Genomic DNA, 16,791 nt, shown 5'->3' with positions numbered 1-16,791 from the left:
GAAGAAATTCTTAAGTAGCTGGAATTTTCTTTCTGGAGAAGAAACCATTGATGGGCTAATTTTGTATTTGTGTTGTACATGAAAGAAATACAGTGATTCTCACTCTGAGCATTGATGAACAAAAAACAGTAACTGAATTGGCTAGAAGTTCTGGATATTCAGCTGCTGACAGGAATGCTAAATGCTGATAACTACCCGTAAAACTAGTGTCTTCCAGTGTATTCCCAAGAGAAAGGAATTTAATTCTCAGAAACAGTAGAATGACTAAATAGTTTTATCTGGAGCTAATTGTTATTTTTACTGTTATTTTTTGAATACTTCAGATGTTGGCTTCATATGTGTTTAAAATGTTTTCTAATGACTGGTATTTTCTCTGAAATTTCTGAAAATTAAACACTTTCAAAGTATTGATGTAGTTCAAGTCCTCATGTTGAGGCTGGAACCTATTTCAGCATCTTTATATTACTCATCTTCAGCCATATGTTCTTTACAAGAAAAAAAATGCTGAATTTTCTGCAGTTTCCCTCGTAATTTTTTATCTGGGTCCTATTATTGGGCTTTTAATATCATTACTATTATTTTGATTGCCCTTAGTTTCTGAGGACATCTGATATGGGAGAAAACCTTTACTTTTTTACAAATGTGTGTCTATCCAAGGCAGTAATGGCATGGGACATTACAGACATGTTCGTTGATGTTACCTCATGGCTTTGCTTGAAATTACATATATAAATATATATATGTGTGTGTATATGTATGTATGTAGTATTTGAACCACGTGGTTTTTTTCAGTGTTCTCTCCATTTTGAATTCAGATTATGTGCTGTCTTTGGTGTATCTATAAAACCCAGGACCACTTGCATTCATTTTAGTTAATTTTTAGCAAGAACAGTTCAGTTTCATAAGATCTAGTTATGTTTGGCTATCAGGATTAAAATATGAAAGGTGTTGGGGAAGAGCATTTTTTTAACTTTGTTGTTTCTAGAATCACTCAAATAACCGTTCAACAGCCTTCATGTAAAATGCTGAAGTAATTGACCTGGATGAAAAGAAAATGTGGGCTTGATGTAATCTTAATAAATGTAAGATTTCTCTAGTGAAGAGGTAAAACATACTTTATTAATGGGATTGTTATGTATGTCTCAACTCACTTCATTCAGAGTGTGAAGCTAGAGAGACTGAGAGTTGATACTGCAAGGGAATACTTCCGAAGAAACTTTCAGAACCTGGTGTTTGATAGTTAAAAGTGAACTAGCCTTCCTTAGGCTTTTAGCACAATGCTGTCCTCTGGTGGAAGAGTGTTGCATTAAAAGAGCATTTTATACTTATCAACAACGTTTTAATTAGATATGATCTATGTTATGCTGTGTATGTTGGTCACTTAGAGCACTAACAAAGTAGAACAAAATTGGAGGATGCCTCCAGTATCGTCTATGATGTAATGTAATCTGTAACTAAAATAGATATTTCTTGCTCTTACCATTCCAAGCCAATATTTTCCATAAGATGAATCAGAAGTTCTCTTTGAGCAGCAAGTTGTTTGGGGTTGATAGGATTTCATTCTGTGATTGTTTTAGAAGCCCAATAGTAACAATTCTTGCAAGTCAGAAGTGTATCTAAATAATTGTCACAGATTGTTCATGTTTTTCTTCAGGCTGGTTCTGTGCTTTTGTTCCCTGCTTTAAAGTGAACTTCTCTAGAATGTTTTGCTGGGGTTTTTTTTTGTTTTTTTCACAAAACCAGTGATTAATTTGTATGCATCCTGTTTAATCTGTCAGTCTTAAATCCATTACTTACCTGCCATACTTGGAAATGCAAGGTAAATGCAGGGAAATGTTGGATAGACACATACTGTAAGACTATGCTAAATAAAATGCTATCTTTGGGGGTTTTGAGGTTTGTGCAGAAGGAACTCCTGAAATTTAAGTTGATGTATGGATTAAAGTGTAAAAGGTTAAAATCAAAAGCTGTTGTTGTAGTCGAAAGAATAAAGTGGGAGGAAATTATTCGGTTATTTCAGTTTCTAGATTGCATGTTGAATAGGTAGTCAAGATTTTGGCAGCCAAGTAACAGGCTTGAAGAGGATCAGGAAGAACTGTCAGGCCTGACTTTGCTTAGACTGTTATAAGAAGGGAAAAAAAAGTAATATCATTTCTGGAAAAAAGATCCTGCTGGGTTCACTGGGAGGTCTGGGGATTTAACCATGTCTTTAACTCCTAAATTTCAATATAATTATCTTCCCTTCTACAGTTTGCATTCTGTGCTACAGATGAGGATTATAAGTGTGACCTGGTACATCCCTTGCTGCCAGCCTGTTCTTTAGAGCAGAGGATGTGGTGGTTGTTGTAAAATACCAGCTTTGAGAGATGCAGAAAGAACGCTGTCTCTAGAACATTGCTATTCTCTTGGTCTGACTTCACCAGCCATAGGGATGTGTTATGCTAATATTAGTTTTCCCGTTTGAAGCAGATTGTAGATGTTCTAATAATTGACCATAAGTAACAAAGTTGGTCTGTTATTGGAAGACTGATAAATTCTCACTGCAAATGTTCTAAAGTTCTAAATACAAACATTGTTGTGGTTTATGTTTATGGCTGAATTTTCCCAAAGTTAGTGTCATGTCATATATGGAGATTGCAGTTTGGAATAATGTGGAGAAGTATTGACGTGAAGAAAGCATGTGAATGAGAATGTCCTGGGGTGACTTTATGATGCTGGTATCCTTAATCGTCTGGTTTATGGACAGAGAGCTTCTTAAAAATGTATGTCTTCAAGCAGGAGTGATGTAAATGTTTGAGAGATCACATGATAGGAGTTTGTTGCAAAGATGTTATCTGCATTAAACCAGTTATTCCAAGCTTAAATTAAAAGAGTGGGAAAAACACTACTTTCTGGAGAAGCATGGGTTAGTACTTCAGTTGGAAAGCTGTTAGTGTTTGACACAGACTCTAGGTTTAACTAGTCTGCTTATTTCAGTGTGATGTCTAACTTGCTGATCAGCTGTTTTCTAGAAACAAAAAGACGCTCCGTGCTGCCAGTAGCTGCTAAGTGTTGTGTGTACAGCATCCATTGTTGGGGAGATGCGCGTGCTGCCTCCGTAGAGTTTTGTGGGTCTCTGTGTGGGAGGAAAAAGCAAACCAACTGAAACAGTGAAATTCAGACTATAGAGTAAGCAAGCAAGTGCTCTCAGAAGTTAGCCTGCTGTCGTTGCATTGTTAAAAATCCTTCAGAGTTTATTTTCTTTCAGGGGAAAGAAAATTGAGAGAAGGACCTTTTTTTTTTCTTTTTTAAGTGAACTGAACCAACTTTAAAGATGGTAACATGCTATCCTCAAAACACAGTTGAGCTATTAACAAAAATTCTGGAGATAGTTTCTTCTAATATGCTGTTCCATGTAGAGTGATTCTTGCAGAACAGGTGAATAAAAAATAGGTTCAGTATTCACGTGAGCACCATGCTTAGATTTTAGAACCTATTAGTGCCTCAAGCTGTCCCAATAGGTGAAGAAACTAAAGGCAAAAGTGATAAAATAATTTTGCTCATTGTTCCCCTAAATGTAATGATGAAATTGTTTGAATAAGTTGGGGAGATTTAAAAGAAATTGCTCATTGATGTGTTCCTGAATTACTCATGGTAAAGCTTATATTTTTTGCTAGAGTGGAGTAATAAAAAAAAAGCCAACAAAATTCTGTAACTCACACCAGACCTCTGACAACTAAGCTTAAAAAAAATAGGGGTATGGCTAATGTGACTCTTTTGTTCTGGAAGTTTGCTTTTACCAAACTATGAAGAAGAAATCTTAAGTGATGCCAAAAGAAGGTGTGTTGATCCAAATCCTGCCTTGGTTGTACACACTTGCCTTCTTTCATGAAGGCCCTTAATTTGCTGCTGCAATTGAAAGACATTTGTGTTAGCCTTTGCAGATTACAAGACAATGTCACTTCTGCCACTTCCTGTCTTAACCAGGAAACCCAGAGAGAAATGAAACCATCCAGAGAAAAATGAAAACTTTTTGAAGCTGTAAAGCCTTTCTCAGATAACGGAGCATGACTTCTTTACATTGCAAAGAATGAGCTTAAGGGAGAATCAGAACGAAGAGAGCTGAGGGAGGCTAAATTTAAAAAACATGGGAAAAAGTCCTAATTTCTACACCTCTTCAAATGTCTGGCTATAGTGTTATTCAGAATTAAAATTTAGGAAGTGTTGAATAAAAGGCTGGAAAGCTAGTATTTTTTTGGCAGTGTTTGATTTGGTTGTTATTTTTCTTTCCTCTCTGTTAGCCATTATACAGTTTACCTTTTAAAAGTGGTACAATTCCTGACTGAACAGTCAAAATACCAGTCAATACTAAGAGGTAAAGGTGTCTGTAGGAAGACGAAGCCAAAGAGCTTTTATAACTTAACATGTTACTATTTCAGGTGCTTGAGTCTGCTTTACTTCAAGAATTCAAGATCCTAATTGTGGGACAGTGGTGTCTTTTAAAGACACAAATGCCTTTAAAAATTTGAGTCTCATGTCAGCTGTACATGTCAGATATGGTTGGCTCTTTTAAGTTATTGAGAAGCAATAGCAACAAATCTTCCTTCTAAAAAATAAGTGCATTTGTTGCTGTCTTAAAGTAATTTTATTTGTTTACAGGTGTCAGCTGTGATGCATGTTTAAAAGGAAATTTTCGAGGTCGCCGGTACAAGTGTTTAATTTGCTACGATTACGATCTGTGTGCAACTTGTTATGAAAGTGGTGCAACGACAACAAGGCATACAACTGACCATCCAATGCAGTGCATACTAACAAGAGTAGATTTTGGTAAGTGATAATTTCAAACTCCAGTAATTTGTTGCTATATTGTGTCCACAAACATAATGCTGATTTTCATGTTTCTAATTATTAATCACTTCCCCCATTAGTGCACTAAAAATAAGGGCCAAATTCTTGAGTTCTAATAAGCAGGCATGTTTTATTTGATAGAAGAGGTGGTTATTTTTTTTTAACTGCTTCATATGTGTTTCTGACATTTTTATTTTGGTCTGATTACAGCAGATTATCAGGTTAATAAATATACTTCATAACAGTGAATACTGTTAAAAGTGCCACAGTCAACAGGCAGAAAAAAATCCTGGTGAGATTTTGTAGGAACTTCATTTGTGAAGGTACTTCATTTGTGATTTTTGTGGGACTGTAAGTATAGGAAACATAGTGATGGGCTGCAGTGAGTATGAGAGATTAATGGTAAGGACTAGCATGTCTTTTTGGCATTCCTTTGTAGAGCTTCTAATCCAAAAGTTATTTCTAACTGTAAAGCCTTGTGGATATTTAAAATAAATATTAATTGTTCTTCTGTCCTTTCCAGTTTGTTTTTTCTATTGCATTGTAGTTGAAACAGGTTGTAACTTGTGAGAAATGATTTTGTGACAGTCCACTGCTCTGCAATGTTCCTGATGCTGGACATGTATTTTCTTTTGATGTCAAACACATGGGACTAGCATTTCAGTATTCTTTTCTAGTGAGTGCAGCTGTAGTCTTCATTTTTTGAATTCTTTTAAATATGATGTTTTCTCAAAAGCTGAAGGCTTAACTTCTTTACCCTTTTGATTAGAACAGAAGTAAAATGTATACTTTATTGGCCTAAAGTTTAGGGAGTAGCTCTGTATAGAAACATGCAGTTTCTTAAAACAATGTTGATATGAAGTTGTCTTAAATTTTCTTTCAATTCTCAGAGCTGTTCTTTCCCTGAGACTGCCTGGTCATCACTTCAGAAATTCAGATGGGAGTCTGTAGTTTGAAAGGAAGTAATATAGTGCACTATCAAAAATACATGCACCTATTTTTACTTACATCTTTCTTGTCAGGCTTTTCTTTTTTCATCTGTGTACAGTATTGGGGATTGAGGTCACTGTTTCAAATGCACAGTGAAACTTCCTAATCTGTTAGCAACAATTATTTTTGGATATTAAACATGGGCTAAAAGGACGGAATTGCTCTAAGTACTAAGTGCTAATCACAAGGGTAAGACGACTGAAACATACTAACATTAAATGTCAAAGATTTCTGTGTATTGCAATGAGAACTTGTTCTAAATGATACCTTTTTTCAAAATGCCTATAATCAGAAACTGAGAATTACTAAGAATTATGTTTTGCTTCTTGAAACTTGGGTACTTCTCTTTTGGAGGTCTTTGATAATTGTACCTTTGGCTTAATGCCTTTTATGTGTGTATGTTGTAGACACACAGAGGAGTTATTTTTTACTATTTAAGTATGCATGAAGATGGTTCACAGAGAAGTATTGAGATGGGTAATAGGATTGGAAGAGCAGCTTCTATATTGCTTGGTGTATATGCTGTTTATTCTCTAAATGAGACTAAGAAATCAAGGTCTGTAAATTTGATATGACTTGATATCCAAGCACTGCTCCCACAGTATCAAGAAAATACTGCAGCTCAGCTCTGTAGTAAGACTTCCAGTTTGATTAACTCTGCAGAACAGTAATATCACCAAATTGTGAGCCACAGCACAGAGGTGGCATTGAATTACTACTGATCTTGTAAACTTATAGAGTGGAGAATGAATTGGGAAAATTGATAAATTACATATTCCTTAGCGTTCAGGAAGATCTGTGACATCATTCCTAAAATGTTTTGATTTTAGAGTTCCCTGTAGAAAACACATAAAGGCATGTACATTACGGTATTGTACAGATGCTGTAAAGAAACTGGTGACTTTTTGAAGAGCCTTGTGTGGCCAAGGAGACCATGTGACTTTAAAGACCATGCAAAAAATTTGGCACTAAAAAATGGTAAATTTAGTTAGAAAATCAATAATAAATGGTAGAAGTAATCTAAAATCACCTGATTCAGGGTTGATGGATAGTTGTATTAGTGGATATTAAAATCACCAAGGTTGGATGTTAATGTCTGAGAAGAAAATAACCTCAAGGGTAAAATTGGCAACTAAGTGGTATTGTGGTTTATTCCCAGCCATCAGCCAAGCCCCACACAAACATTTGCTCACTCCCCACCCACAGAATCAGGGAGATCATTGGAAGCGTAAAAGCTGAAAACTCTTGTCTTCAAGACATTTTAATAGGGAAAGTAAAAACTATGCACACAAGCAAAGCAAAACAAGGAATTCATTCAGTACTTCCTACAGCCATGCAGGTGGTCAGACATCCCTGGAGAGCAAGGCCCCATTATTATGCCTTGTGGTGACTTGGGAAGACAACATCACCCCAAATGTCCCCTCTTTCTTCCCCACTTCATACACTATATCCTGAGCATGATCCAGAATTTCCCTTTGGTCAATTGGGGTGACCTGTCCTGGCTGTGTTTCCTCCAAGTCTCCCATGCATCCCAGGTACCTCACTGTTGTAGCAGTGCAAAAAGCAGAAAAGGCCTTGACTGTCTGTAAGCCCTGCTCAGCATTAACAAAAACATCTTGATATTATCAGCCCTGTATTCAACACAAATCCAGAAGATAGCCCTGTACTTCACACTGTGAAGAAAATGAACTCTATCCCAGCTGAAACCAGCACAAGCACAGAACTAATAAAGTCTTCAGTAGTTTCCTGGTGATGTGGGAAGTCAAATGAGAGTGTTTGTAATGTATGACAGAATTTTCTTAAGTTAGCAAGATATTACCAGAAACAAACTGGAAGGCTGTTAGTGTAACTAGGTGTATGAATTGTTGTTTGCTTGGCTGTTGACAAAGTTCAGTACTGTTATCTGTAGACAGGTTTGTTTCAAAAGTATGAATTTTAATAGAAGTAAACTTAAAGAGTTTGTGCTTATGATATGGAGGAAAGTGGACAGCCACTGAAAAAACTAGTATTTTATCAAGGAAAAGGAAGCAGAGTGGGGAATCCTTCTGCTGCAAAACTGATGCAAGCACTTCAGAGGAAGTCACTGTCATTTTTCTGATTTCAAAAGTGCACATGGTGGGGAATCAGCAAATCATTTGCCCAAAATCCATCTGCTACTGATGATAAGGACCCTGTGCCATTAAATCCGACCACCACTCTAGCCAGGACTGTCTAGATGTGGGTATCTGGGGAGTTCGCTGAAGTACTCTGCCTGAAGGTGCAACCAAGTTGTTTGTGGTAGACAGCTGACAACGTGGATGATCCTTTCAGCATAGAGAAAGTCACATATTGTTTACCTCCGTGAAAGTTACGCTCAGTTTTTAGAATTCCTAGGTACTGTAATAATGTTGCAGAATATACTGGAAGAAGATGGACTTTTTCAGGGACTCTGAAAGAGCTTTTGTTGTCAGTTTGACACATGATTTTTTTTTTTCCCTGAGATTCAGGCATAGGAGCCAGTATAAGAACACTGAAAACAAGTAAAAAGCTCTAGTGGTTTCTGGCTGTGCATGTTCACTCTTGCACCATCTGGTTGCCATATTTATCTTTCAGGAGTCAGTAAATAACCTATACATATTAATTTGGAAGCAAGATGGACTTCAGAACAATGGCAGTGCTGTTGTTCCTCAGCCCCCACAAGAGATACCCGGCAAAATGCTTCAACACACACCAAGAGCGATGTGCTGCTGTAAGAGGGACAGAGCTTAAAATAAAGTATGAAGTCTCATATGTAATGAGAAGTGGCCTTTCATGCACAAATCCCATTAGTTTATTTCAGAGGGGTCAAAAAGTAGAATTATAATAGGCCTGTGTAAAGAGCAGGAATGTGCTTACCAGGCAGCCACTGTACTTTTGTGGTCTTTGTAGATCAGTTTGTCAGAGAGCTTCACAGCAAATTTCCTAGTTTTCCTTTTTTCTAAAAAATGTTAGGATGCTTTAGGGTCTAATCATGTGGCTTGCCCATTACCCCATGGTTTTAAACTGGCTATACTGACAAAGACAGTAATACAAATTGTTCATAGGATTCCCTACCAAAATCATATTGTGTTACTTAAATCATGTTGTGTTACTTTCATCGAAGTACAGAACCTACCTTGGTTCAGAAGTGCCTTCACTTGTCAGCTAAGGTGGTTGTGTGACAGAAGATCCTGACACCTTTTGTGCCCAGTTCTAGGCAGAGAGAACTGGTTAGGTAATGGGTACCATATTAATGTGTAGTATGGGATTGACTGGATTCACCAAAGTTCAGCTTGAGACTTTTGTGGGTTTTTGGTTTGATTTTGATTTTTTTTTCACAAAGTGAAAAAAAAGTCTGAGCATCATTGTTTGTTTGGAACAGGACTCAGGACTAGCTTTGAGGGTAATATGGCTGCTTGATAAGTGATACAGGAACTTGTATACTTGGTTTTGTTAAGTGGTGTGTTGCCACCATTTGGCTTCTTCAAGCATTGAAGAAGATTAAATAAATGCTCTACAACTTGTGTCATACCAACATTTTTATCTGTATGTATATATTGCATTGAAATTACATTACTTACATGAAGAAAAGTGAAACTAAAATTCCATACTGCTGTGTATCCTTGTAAAGAATTATGTCTTAACAAAAACTACAAGCTGTTAGAAAATGTCTCTTTGAAAGATTGATTTTTATCTGAAGAATTCTGTGATACCTCTGTTTTGTCACTAACCTCCTACCACTCTTTAAGAATGTGCTAGATTTTAATATGAAGTGTACACTGAACTTTTGTAGCTATAGATGGATAAAAAAAGCAAAACTGCTGATATTTTTGATTGCATTTCCACATTTAATTTAGGTTGTTTCTTGGAATTTTTTTTTCCCCACCAAGGAAAAGCTGTAATGTGTAAACACTGTTGTGCTTGAAAACCGGCTTCATAAATGACTATTGGGGGTCCTCATCAGAGTGTTCTGATCCTTCTACTCCTTTGTATTCTTGCCCTAACTGATAAGGAATGTGGGTCATGAGTCTTATCCCAGAGGAGTATGCAACTGAATCTAGTTTTACTTTTTACTAAATATTTCTACTTGTCTTCCTAGACATCTTGAACAGAGGGCTTTAAAGGTCTAGAGGAGTTTGAAGAATTATGGACTCTTGCTTTTGTCTTTGAAATGAACCAAAATTTTAATACCTGAAAGATATCTTTGTGGTCAGAAGAGACAAATCTTTGGTCATGGGAACATTGCATTCTGAACTTATAGACTTATAAATTAAAAGAGCAATACAATTGTAGGCTGCTTCCTTTCTGCAGGCATGGAGGCATGGTGTTTTTGTTTCTTCCCATATTTTCTCTAATTCTTCATTAACTTCATTAGCAAAGGACCCCTTGGTAGTCAAAGACATGGCTGTTCATAATTTTAGGATTTTTTATGTGCTTGTAAAGAAAAAAAAACAGATGGAGAAATACCCATTCAGTACCTTCAGTGCTAAAATCTGACACAAAGATTCATGAGACCACTTGGTTACCAACCTTATGTTTTTTTAACTTAGATTTTAATTTAAAGGAAAATTTATCTGGTGATCTGTATTTCACATTAGAAAAAATATTTTGATTGTAAGAGAGATTAAAGTTGAAGAGGAAAAAAGAAGGGAGGTATAAACTTACAAGGAAAAAATATCTAGATTTGCCAGTTTTAACTTCTATGCTTTTTTTAATATTTCTTTTTCCAGAAGAAGTCATATTTGTTTGGCATTCTCATGTATGTTGTATATTATGGGATGGATGTGGAAGTAGGTGTGAGTGGGAGAACACGCCAGAGTGTATAGTCAGGAGTCTGCAAAGAACTCCAATTTTTATTTTATTAGTGAATAAATGTTTTGTTTTGTATTCTTGGAAAACAAGGGACAACACAGGATTTGACAGTCTTGTCAAACCTTCCCCCCTCTGTGATAGAACTGTATGTACTGCTAAAATTCTTGCTATCTGGATTGAGCTAACAGTGTATCTAAGGAAAAGATACCTCTATGTGCGTGCTTATCTATTTACAACTCTCTCCAGATGGGTTGTGACCCTGGGCCTTTTGCTGAGCTGTGCAGTTGGTTGGTGCTGTTGCCTTACTTGAAAATACATTCATTCATTCTCAGTGAGTTTAATAGGTAGAGGTTTTTAAGCAATCTGATATTTAAGAGGTTTTTTTATTTGGTTGGGCTTTTTAGGTTTTTTTTGTTGTTGTTTTTGTATATTGATATGAATGAGAAGTTTATTCATGTTTCCTGTAAAATGCAAAATACCTGCAGAGAATGAGAGAGAATGATGTTCTTTTCTTGCGTGGTTTGATAAATTTTCATCCTGAGTTTGGGCAACTTCTATGTTGGCAACTTAAAAAGTGCCTACTTTTTATCTGTGGTGCAGAAGTACTCACATTCAACACACCTAAAAGGTGAAGCCAGTCAGATTCCTGAAGTCAGATTCCTTTTTCACTATCAAACTTTTATATATTTGAGACATAACTACTTACTGCAAAACAGTGGTTCAACTATGGCAGAAATACTCACATTTGGTATCACCGAGGACTTGTAAATTTTACTTGAAATTTGAGGTTTTATCAAGAGTTAATCTTCTAAAATTTCATTTTATGATTGAAAAATACCATAGTTGACCCTGTATGTGGCATAAGAACAGTGGTGGAAAAGTGAAAGCTTGGCAGTATCAGCAGCATCATGATGGAAGTCTTTTTTTCCCAGTGAAGATTAGAAAACTAAGTTATGCGTGCTAATGAAAGTTAAATGTAGTCTCTGGTTTTTTTCACCAGTAACTGAAGCCCTCCTGAATATAGCCATTTCAATGAAAAAACAGATTCATTTAGCAGGGATTACAGTGAAGTACATTTATAAACAGAAGTTGATGTGAACAAAATTTATGGTGATACTGCTTTAAAGTAACTTCTATTTAATCTCTTCCTGTTTCAGACTTGTACTATGGTGGAGAAGCTTTCTCTGTAGAGCAGCCACAGTCTTTCACTTGTCCTTATTGTGGGAAAATGGGTTATACGGAAACATCTCTTCAAGAACATGTTACTTCTGAGCATGCAGAAACATCAACAGAAGTGGTAAGACGCCTCAGAACTTGCATTCATGGTGGAAATATTTTAAATTGTCTCATTTCTGAAAAATTGTCTTTCCGTTCTTTCTTGAAGCATGGATTCATTTAAATGCTTTGTCAAAAGAGAAAGTACCTGCATTTGAGAATGACATCAAAATTCTTTTATGATTTATGGGTATCGTAATATAATGTGCTTGCTTCCTTCTTTTAGAGTTTTTGTTTTTTGTCCTGATACAAAGGCTGCCATGTTTAGGAGATTGTTATACTACAAGACAGAATTTAGAAAGTTCTCACAATTATTCAGTCTAGCTGTGTCTCCCTTTTCAAAATTAGTGTGTAATTGTTCTTCAAGCTTACAGCTATGATGGTCTTTATAACTGTAAGAGAGGAATACATGCAGATAGTTTGTTTTCTAATAACTTTTTAATGGACCTCTTATACAGTGGGATTCTAAAAACTATTCTGTAAAAATCAGGGGCTTTTCCCCCATCCCTAACCATTGGGACACTAAATATGATTTAAAATGCACTTCTTAATCAAGTTTCAACACAAATACCCTCTTTGGAGTTAACTCCTACTATCTTGATTGACCTTGGGGACAGGAAAAACTGGGTGTTAGCAGTTTAGCAGAATGAGATGGAGGGTGCTGTTCTGTGGTTAACTGTTTTACCCTAGACCCCTTGGAAAAAAGTAATGCTTGAAGTGGATTACTCATCACTAATACATTGAGTGAAATTAGTTATAAATAGGTTCTCTATTCTGATCTTCCAGTTTTCTTGCTTTTCAAAGAATTCTGTAGAAGAAAATGAATGACTCTTCAGACCTAATAATGAACTTAGGTGAAGGGGTGGTACAGAAGAGTGTTTGATCACATATTTGGGAACTCAAAGGTGTTACGATCTGTCTTAAAAACACAGGAAGTGTTTACAATCCGTTGCACTGTGGTATACTATTTAACTCAATGACGTGCTGCAATTTTTATAATCTGAATTTTTCTTAAACTTTGCAACTTTCAAACATAGCATCAACCGTTGAAAGTTCTGTGTTTGGATGACTTTATTTTATTTGGTGGTTTGGTATTGCAGTTCTGATTTGCACCACTTGATGTCAGTGATATGTTCCTAACACAGTGTTCACAGATCCTGGTTTTTAAACTTGACATGCCCTTGCTTACAGTTGTGACTTCTAGAACCCCACATGTAAGGCCTGAATTTGTGATTCTTGACAGCTGCTACTCTGGTGAATCCTGAAAGAGTTACACGTGTGGGAAAAAAAAAAAACCCCACGGAGCTTTTCTTTTTATGCATCAGTCTGCAGCATTGCTATATTGTTGTTCCAGACAATGATAAAGGACAATATTTTAATCCTTGAATATGATTGTTACTGTTTGTGCTAAGTTTTGAATCCGGCATTTGTGATAAGTGTTTAGTATGCATGCACATAAAATTGTTTAGGTACTGTACCCTTACTGGGATAGTGAAGGGCTACAAGACTAGTAAAGAGGGAAATACTGTGGATCCTAAATGTTTGTGGTTATAGGCTTTCAGACAATTACTTATGTTTAGATACTGAGCTTGTAGTCATTTGAGTATCTCCTTCAAAAGAGGTGTTTTATTTTAGACATGTGTTTTTAGGGATGTAAGGAAGCTTTACAGGGACAGAATAATTTTTATTTTAAACTATTTATAAATTTATATCTTTGCCTCCAGTTTTTCAAAGAATAAGCAAAAAAAATTCATCTGTTTAATTCTGTCATTTTTTTATTCAGAGTGATGCATATAAGTTTACTTTCTGCTGATTTTTGTCAAGTACAGGCATTGGTAAGTACAACAGTGTTAGGTATCTGCAGGCAGGAATCACAGGCTGAATGAGGTTGAAGGGGACCTCTGGAGGTCATCTTGAGCAGAATCACGTGCAGCTGGTTGCTCAGGACGATGTCCAGACAGTTCTTTAGTAGTGACTCCACAGTTAACTCTCCAGTTAACTTGTGCTCGGCGATCCTCTCAGTGAAAAATGTTTCAGTGTTTCCTTATGTTTATGAAGAAACTCCTGTGTTTGAATTTGTGCCCATTGTCTCTTATCCTGTCACTGCATGGCTCCATCATCCTTTCAGGTTCCCTTTAAGTATTCATGGACATTCCTAAGATCCATCCCCTGTTACCCTACCCTTCTCCAGGCTGAACAGCTCCATCTTTCTCAGCCTTTCCTCCATTCCTCTTTGTAACCTTTTACTGAGCTATTTGAAGTGTGTGTTTGTGTTTGGAGCTGAGAGCTGGGCACTCTGGTGCTGGGTGAAGGATCACAACCCTTGACATGCTGGCAGCTTTCTGTTCAGTGTAGCCCAGAACACCACTGGCTTTCTTTGCCACATAAGCATGCTGCTGGCCCATGGTCCACCAGGACCCCAGGTCCTTTGCTGCAAAGCTGTGTTCTGTATGACTGGCCTCCAGTGTGTGCTGGTTCCTGGGGCAATTGCTGCCCAGGTGCAAGACTTCGTACTTCACCTTTTTGCGGTTCCTGTTGTCTCATCAGTTTTTAAGGTCACTCTAAATGGCAGCACAGCCCCCTAGCATATCAGCCACTCCTCCTAGTTTTGTGTAATCAGCAGAATTGCCACTGATCACCACCCTCTGAGCCCATCCGCTGAGACAGTTTTCACTCCACCCCATTCTCTACTTATCCAGCCTGAGCCATCAGCAACTTACCCTTCAGCATCCTGTGAGAGGCAGTGTCAGTGGTGTTACTTGAAGTTCAGGTAGGCAATTCCCTTACTCTCCAGTCATTTACCACGCCACACACTTCAGCGTTGAGGTTTATGAAGCTGGTCAAGCGTGTCTTCCACTTTGTGAAGCCAGTGCTGACAACTATTGATGATTTTCTTGTCTTTAATAGTGCCTAAAAATAGTTAACAATAGTTTCCTCACTTTCCCAGGGATCAAAGCAAGTTGACCGGCCTGTAGTTCCCTAGGTCCTCCTCTTGCCTGTCTTTAAGATAGGAGTGAAATTTGCTTTACTCCAGTCCTCAGGCACCTCATGCAGTCACCATGATCGTTGAAAGGTTGAGAGGAAGCTCACAGTAGTATCTGCCAGCTCTCTCAGCACCTCTTGGTGCATCACACCCATCACAGCCTGTGAGTTTAAGCATTCCAGTTCATGAAAGTATTCTGCAGAGTAATCCTCTTCCAGCAGGGGATTGTCTTTACTACTCCAGATGTTACCCCTGCTCTCTTGGGCCTGGAGTTGCTAAAGACCAGTCTTTCCAGTAAAGACCATAGCAAAGGAAGTATTCAGTACTTCAGCCTCTTCTGTGTCCTGTGTAACTAGGTCTCACATCTTTTGAGCAATCAGCCTACATCTTTCCTAGTTAGCTCTTTATTTCCTATGCACTTCTAGAAGACCTTTTTGTAACCTTGAACATTAACTTGCCTGATTCAGTTCCATTTGGGCTTCAGCTTTGCTTACGTTGCCCTGTGATGCTCAGATAATGCTTATGTGGGGTTATGTATGTTTTCTTTTTGTGTTTGAGTATGTCCAGGAGTATCTTGATCATCCATGTAGGCCTCCTGGAATTTTTGCCTAACTTCATATTCATTGGGATGGAGAACTCTCAAGTTTGTGGGGGAGTGGTCTTTCAGTACCAAGAGACTTTCTTGAAGCCCCTTTACTCTCCAGGTTTATACACCATGGGACTCCTCCAAGCAGGTATTTTAAGAGGCTGAAGTTTGCTTTGCTAAGGTCCAGGGCCATGAGCTTGTTTTTCATCTCTTCTTTCCTGCCCTCAGGATCTTGAACTCACCATGTCAAGGTCACTGCAGTCAAGGCTTTCTTTGACCGTCGCATCCCAACTGAGCCTCTCCTTGTTGTTAATTATGAAGTCCCACATAGCACCTCCCCTCGTGTGCTCCTTTGTCACTTGGAGGAGGAAGTTACCCTGAGTGCACTCCAGGAGCCTCTTGGATTGCAGTCACACTGTATGTCCCTCCAGCAGATACTGGCGTGGTGGAAGAGCTCCACGAGGATCAGGTCCTGCAAGTGTGAGGCAGCTGCTCTATGTCTCTGGAGTGCCTGATCTGTTTGTTCCTCATAGTCAGGTGGCCTATAGTAGACCACTCCTGTAACATCCCCTGTTTTCTTCCTAATTCCAGCATGTAAGATCTCCATCAGGTCATCTTCCATCCAGATAGTGCTTTTGATGAACCCCAGCTGCTCTCTCACTTAAAGGATAAGCCTTCCTTCCTGTTGAAAGAGCCCTCTTCCTCTTCTAGTGAGCCAGTATTTCTTTACCCATACAATGTTCAGGGACAATGGTTAGAATTGGAAGGCAGAGGAATCTGGGAATCAGATTGTTTTTGTTTGTGTTGAGGTTTCAGCTTAGTTGGACTGGTCCAGATAAAATGCAGTGTTCAAACAGAAGTTTACTAGCACAGTAAGGTACAAAAAGATTTAGGAAACTTCATAAAATACAATCTCTTCAGTCTTGTTTCATAACAGGGATGTAAATTTTCTGCTACTACATTGCACTGCAGCAGCTTTCTCACCTTTGGGAGGCAGTAACTAGGCTCATTGTAGATGAATTGTAGGTTGTAGATGAAACTAGGTTGTCAATACTTCAATGATAAAACTGGGGAGAGCTTTTTGCAGTAATGAAATGGACAATCTGAGACAGTCTCAATGTCTCAATCTTCATCCTCAAATCCCAGTGACTCTTGTTGAGGTTACAGAAGTGCTGTCACTTAAAGTGGTTACTTTGTATGTAAGTGGGGAAGTAGTGATAATATAAGCACAGTTCTGGAAACCGGCAAATGTTCTGTGAATGGGATTGACTTAGGCCTTTAGAGTCATCATTCAGGGTTGCATGGTGATTTCTTAATACAA

General features: G+C 37.7%; 1 protein-coding gene across 1 annotated transcript in view; it reads left to right on the top strand.

Moving 5' to 3' along the window:
- Positions 1-16,791, top strand: part of KCMF1 (potassium channel modulatory factor 1) — a 44,622-nt gene that overhangs the window by 20,080 nt on the left and 7,751 nt on the right. Inside the window, exons 2-3 of the mRNA XM_086868222.1 lie at positions 4,639-4,806; positions 11,784-11,923. Of these exons, the coding sequence (XP_086724348.1) occupies positions 4,639-4,806; positions 11,784-11,923 (308 nt within the window). The remainder of the gene's footprint in view (positions 1-4,638; positions 4,807-11,783; positions 11,924-16,791) is intronic.

This window comes from Cyanistes caeruleus, chromosome Z, assembly GCF_971803275.1.
Source record: "Cyanistes caeruleus chromosome Z, bCyaCae1.hap1.1, whole genome shotgun sequence".
In the NCBI taxonomy this organism is placed as follows: domain Eukaryota; kingdom Metazoa; phylum Chordata; class Aves; order Passeriformes; family Paridae; genus Cyanistes; species Cyanistes caeruleus.
This window is presented reverse-complemented; position numbering and strand designations above follow the sequence as displayed.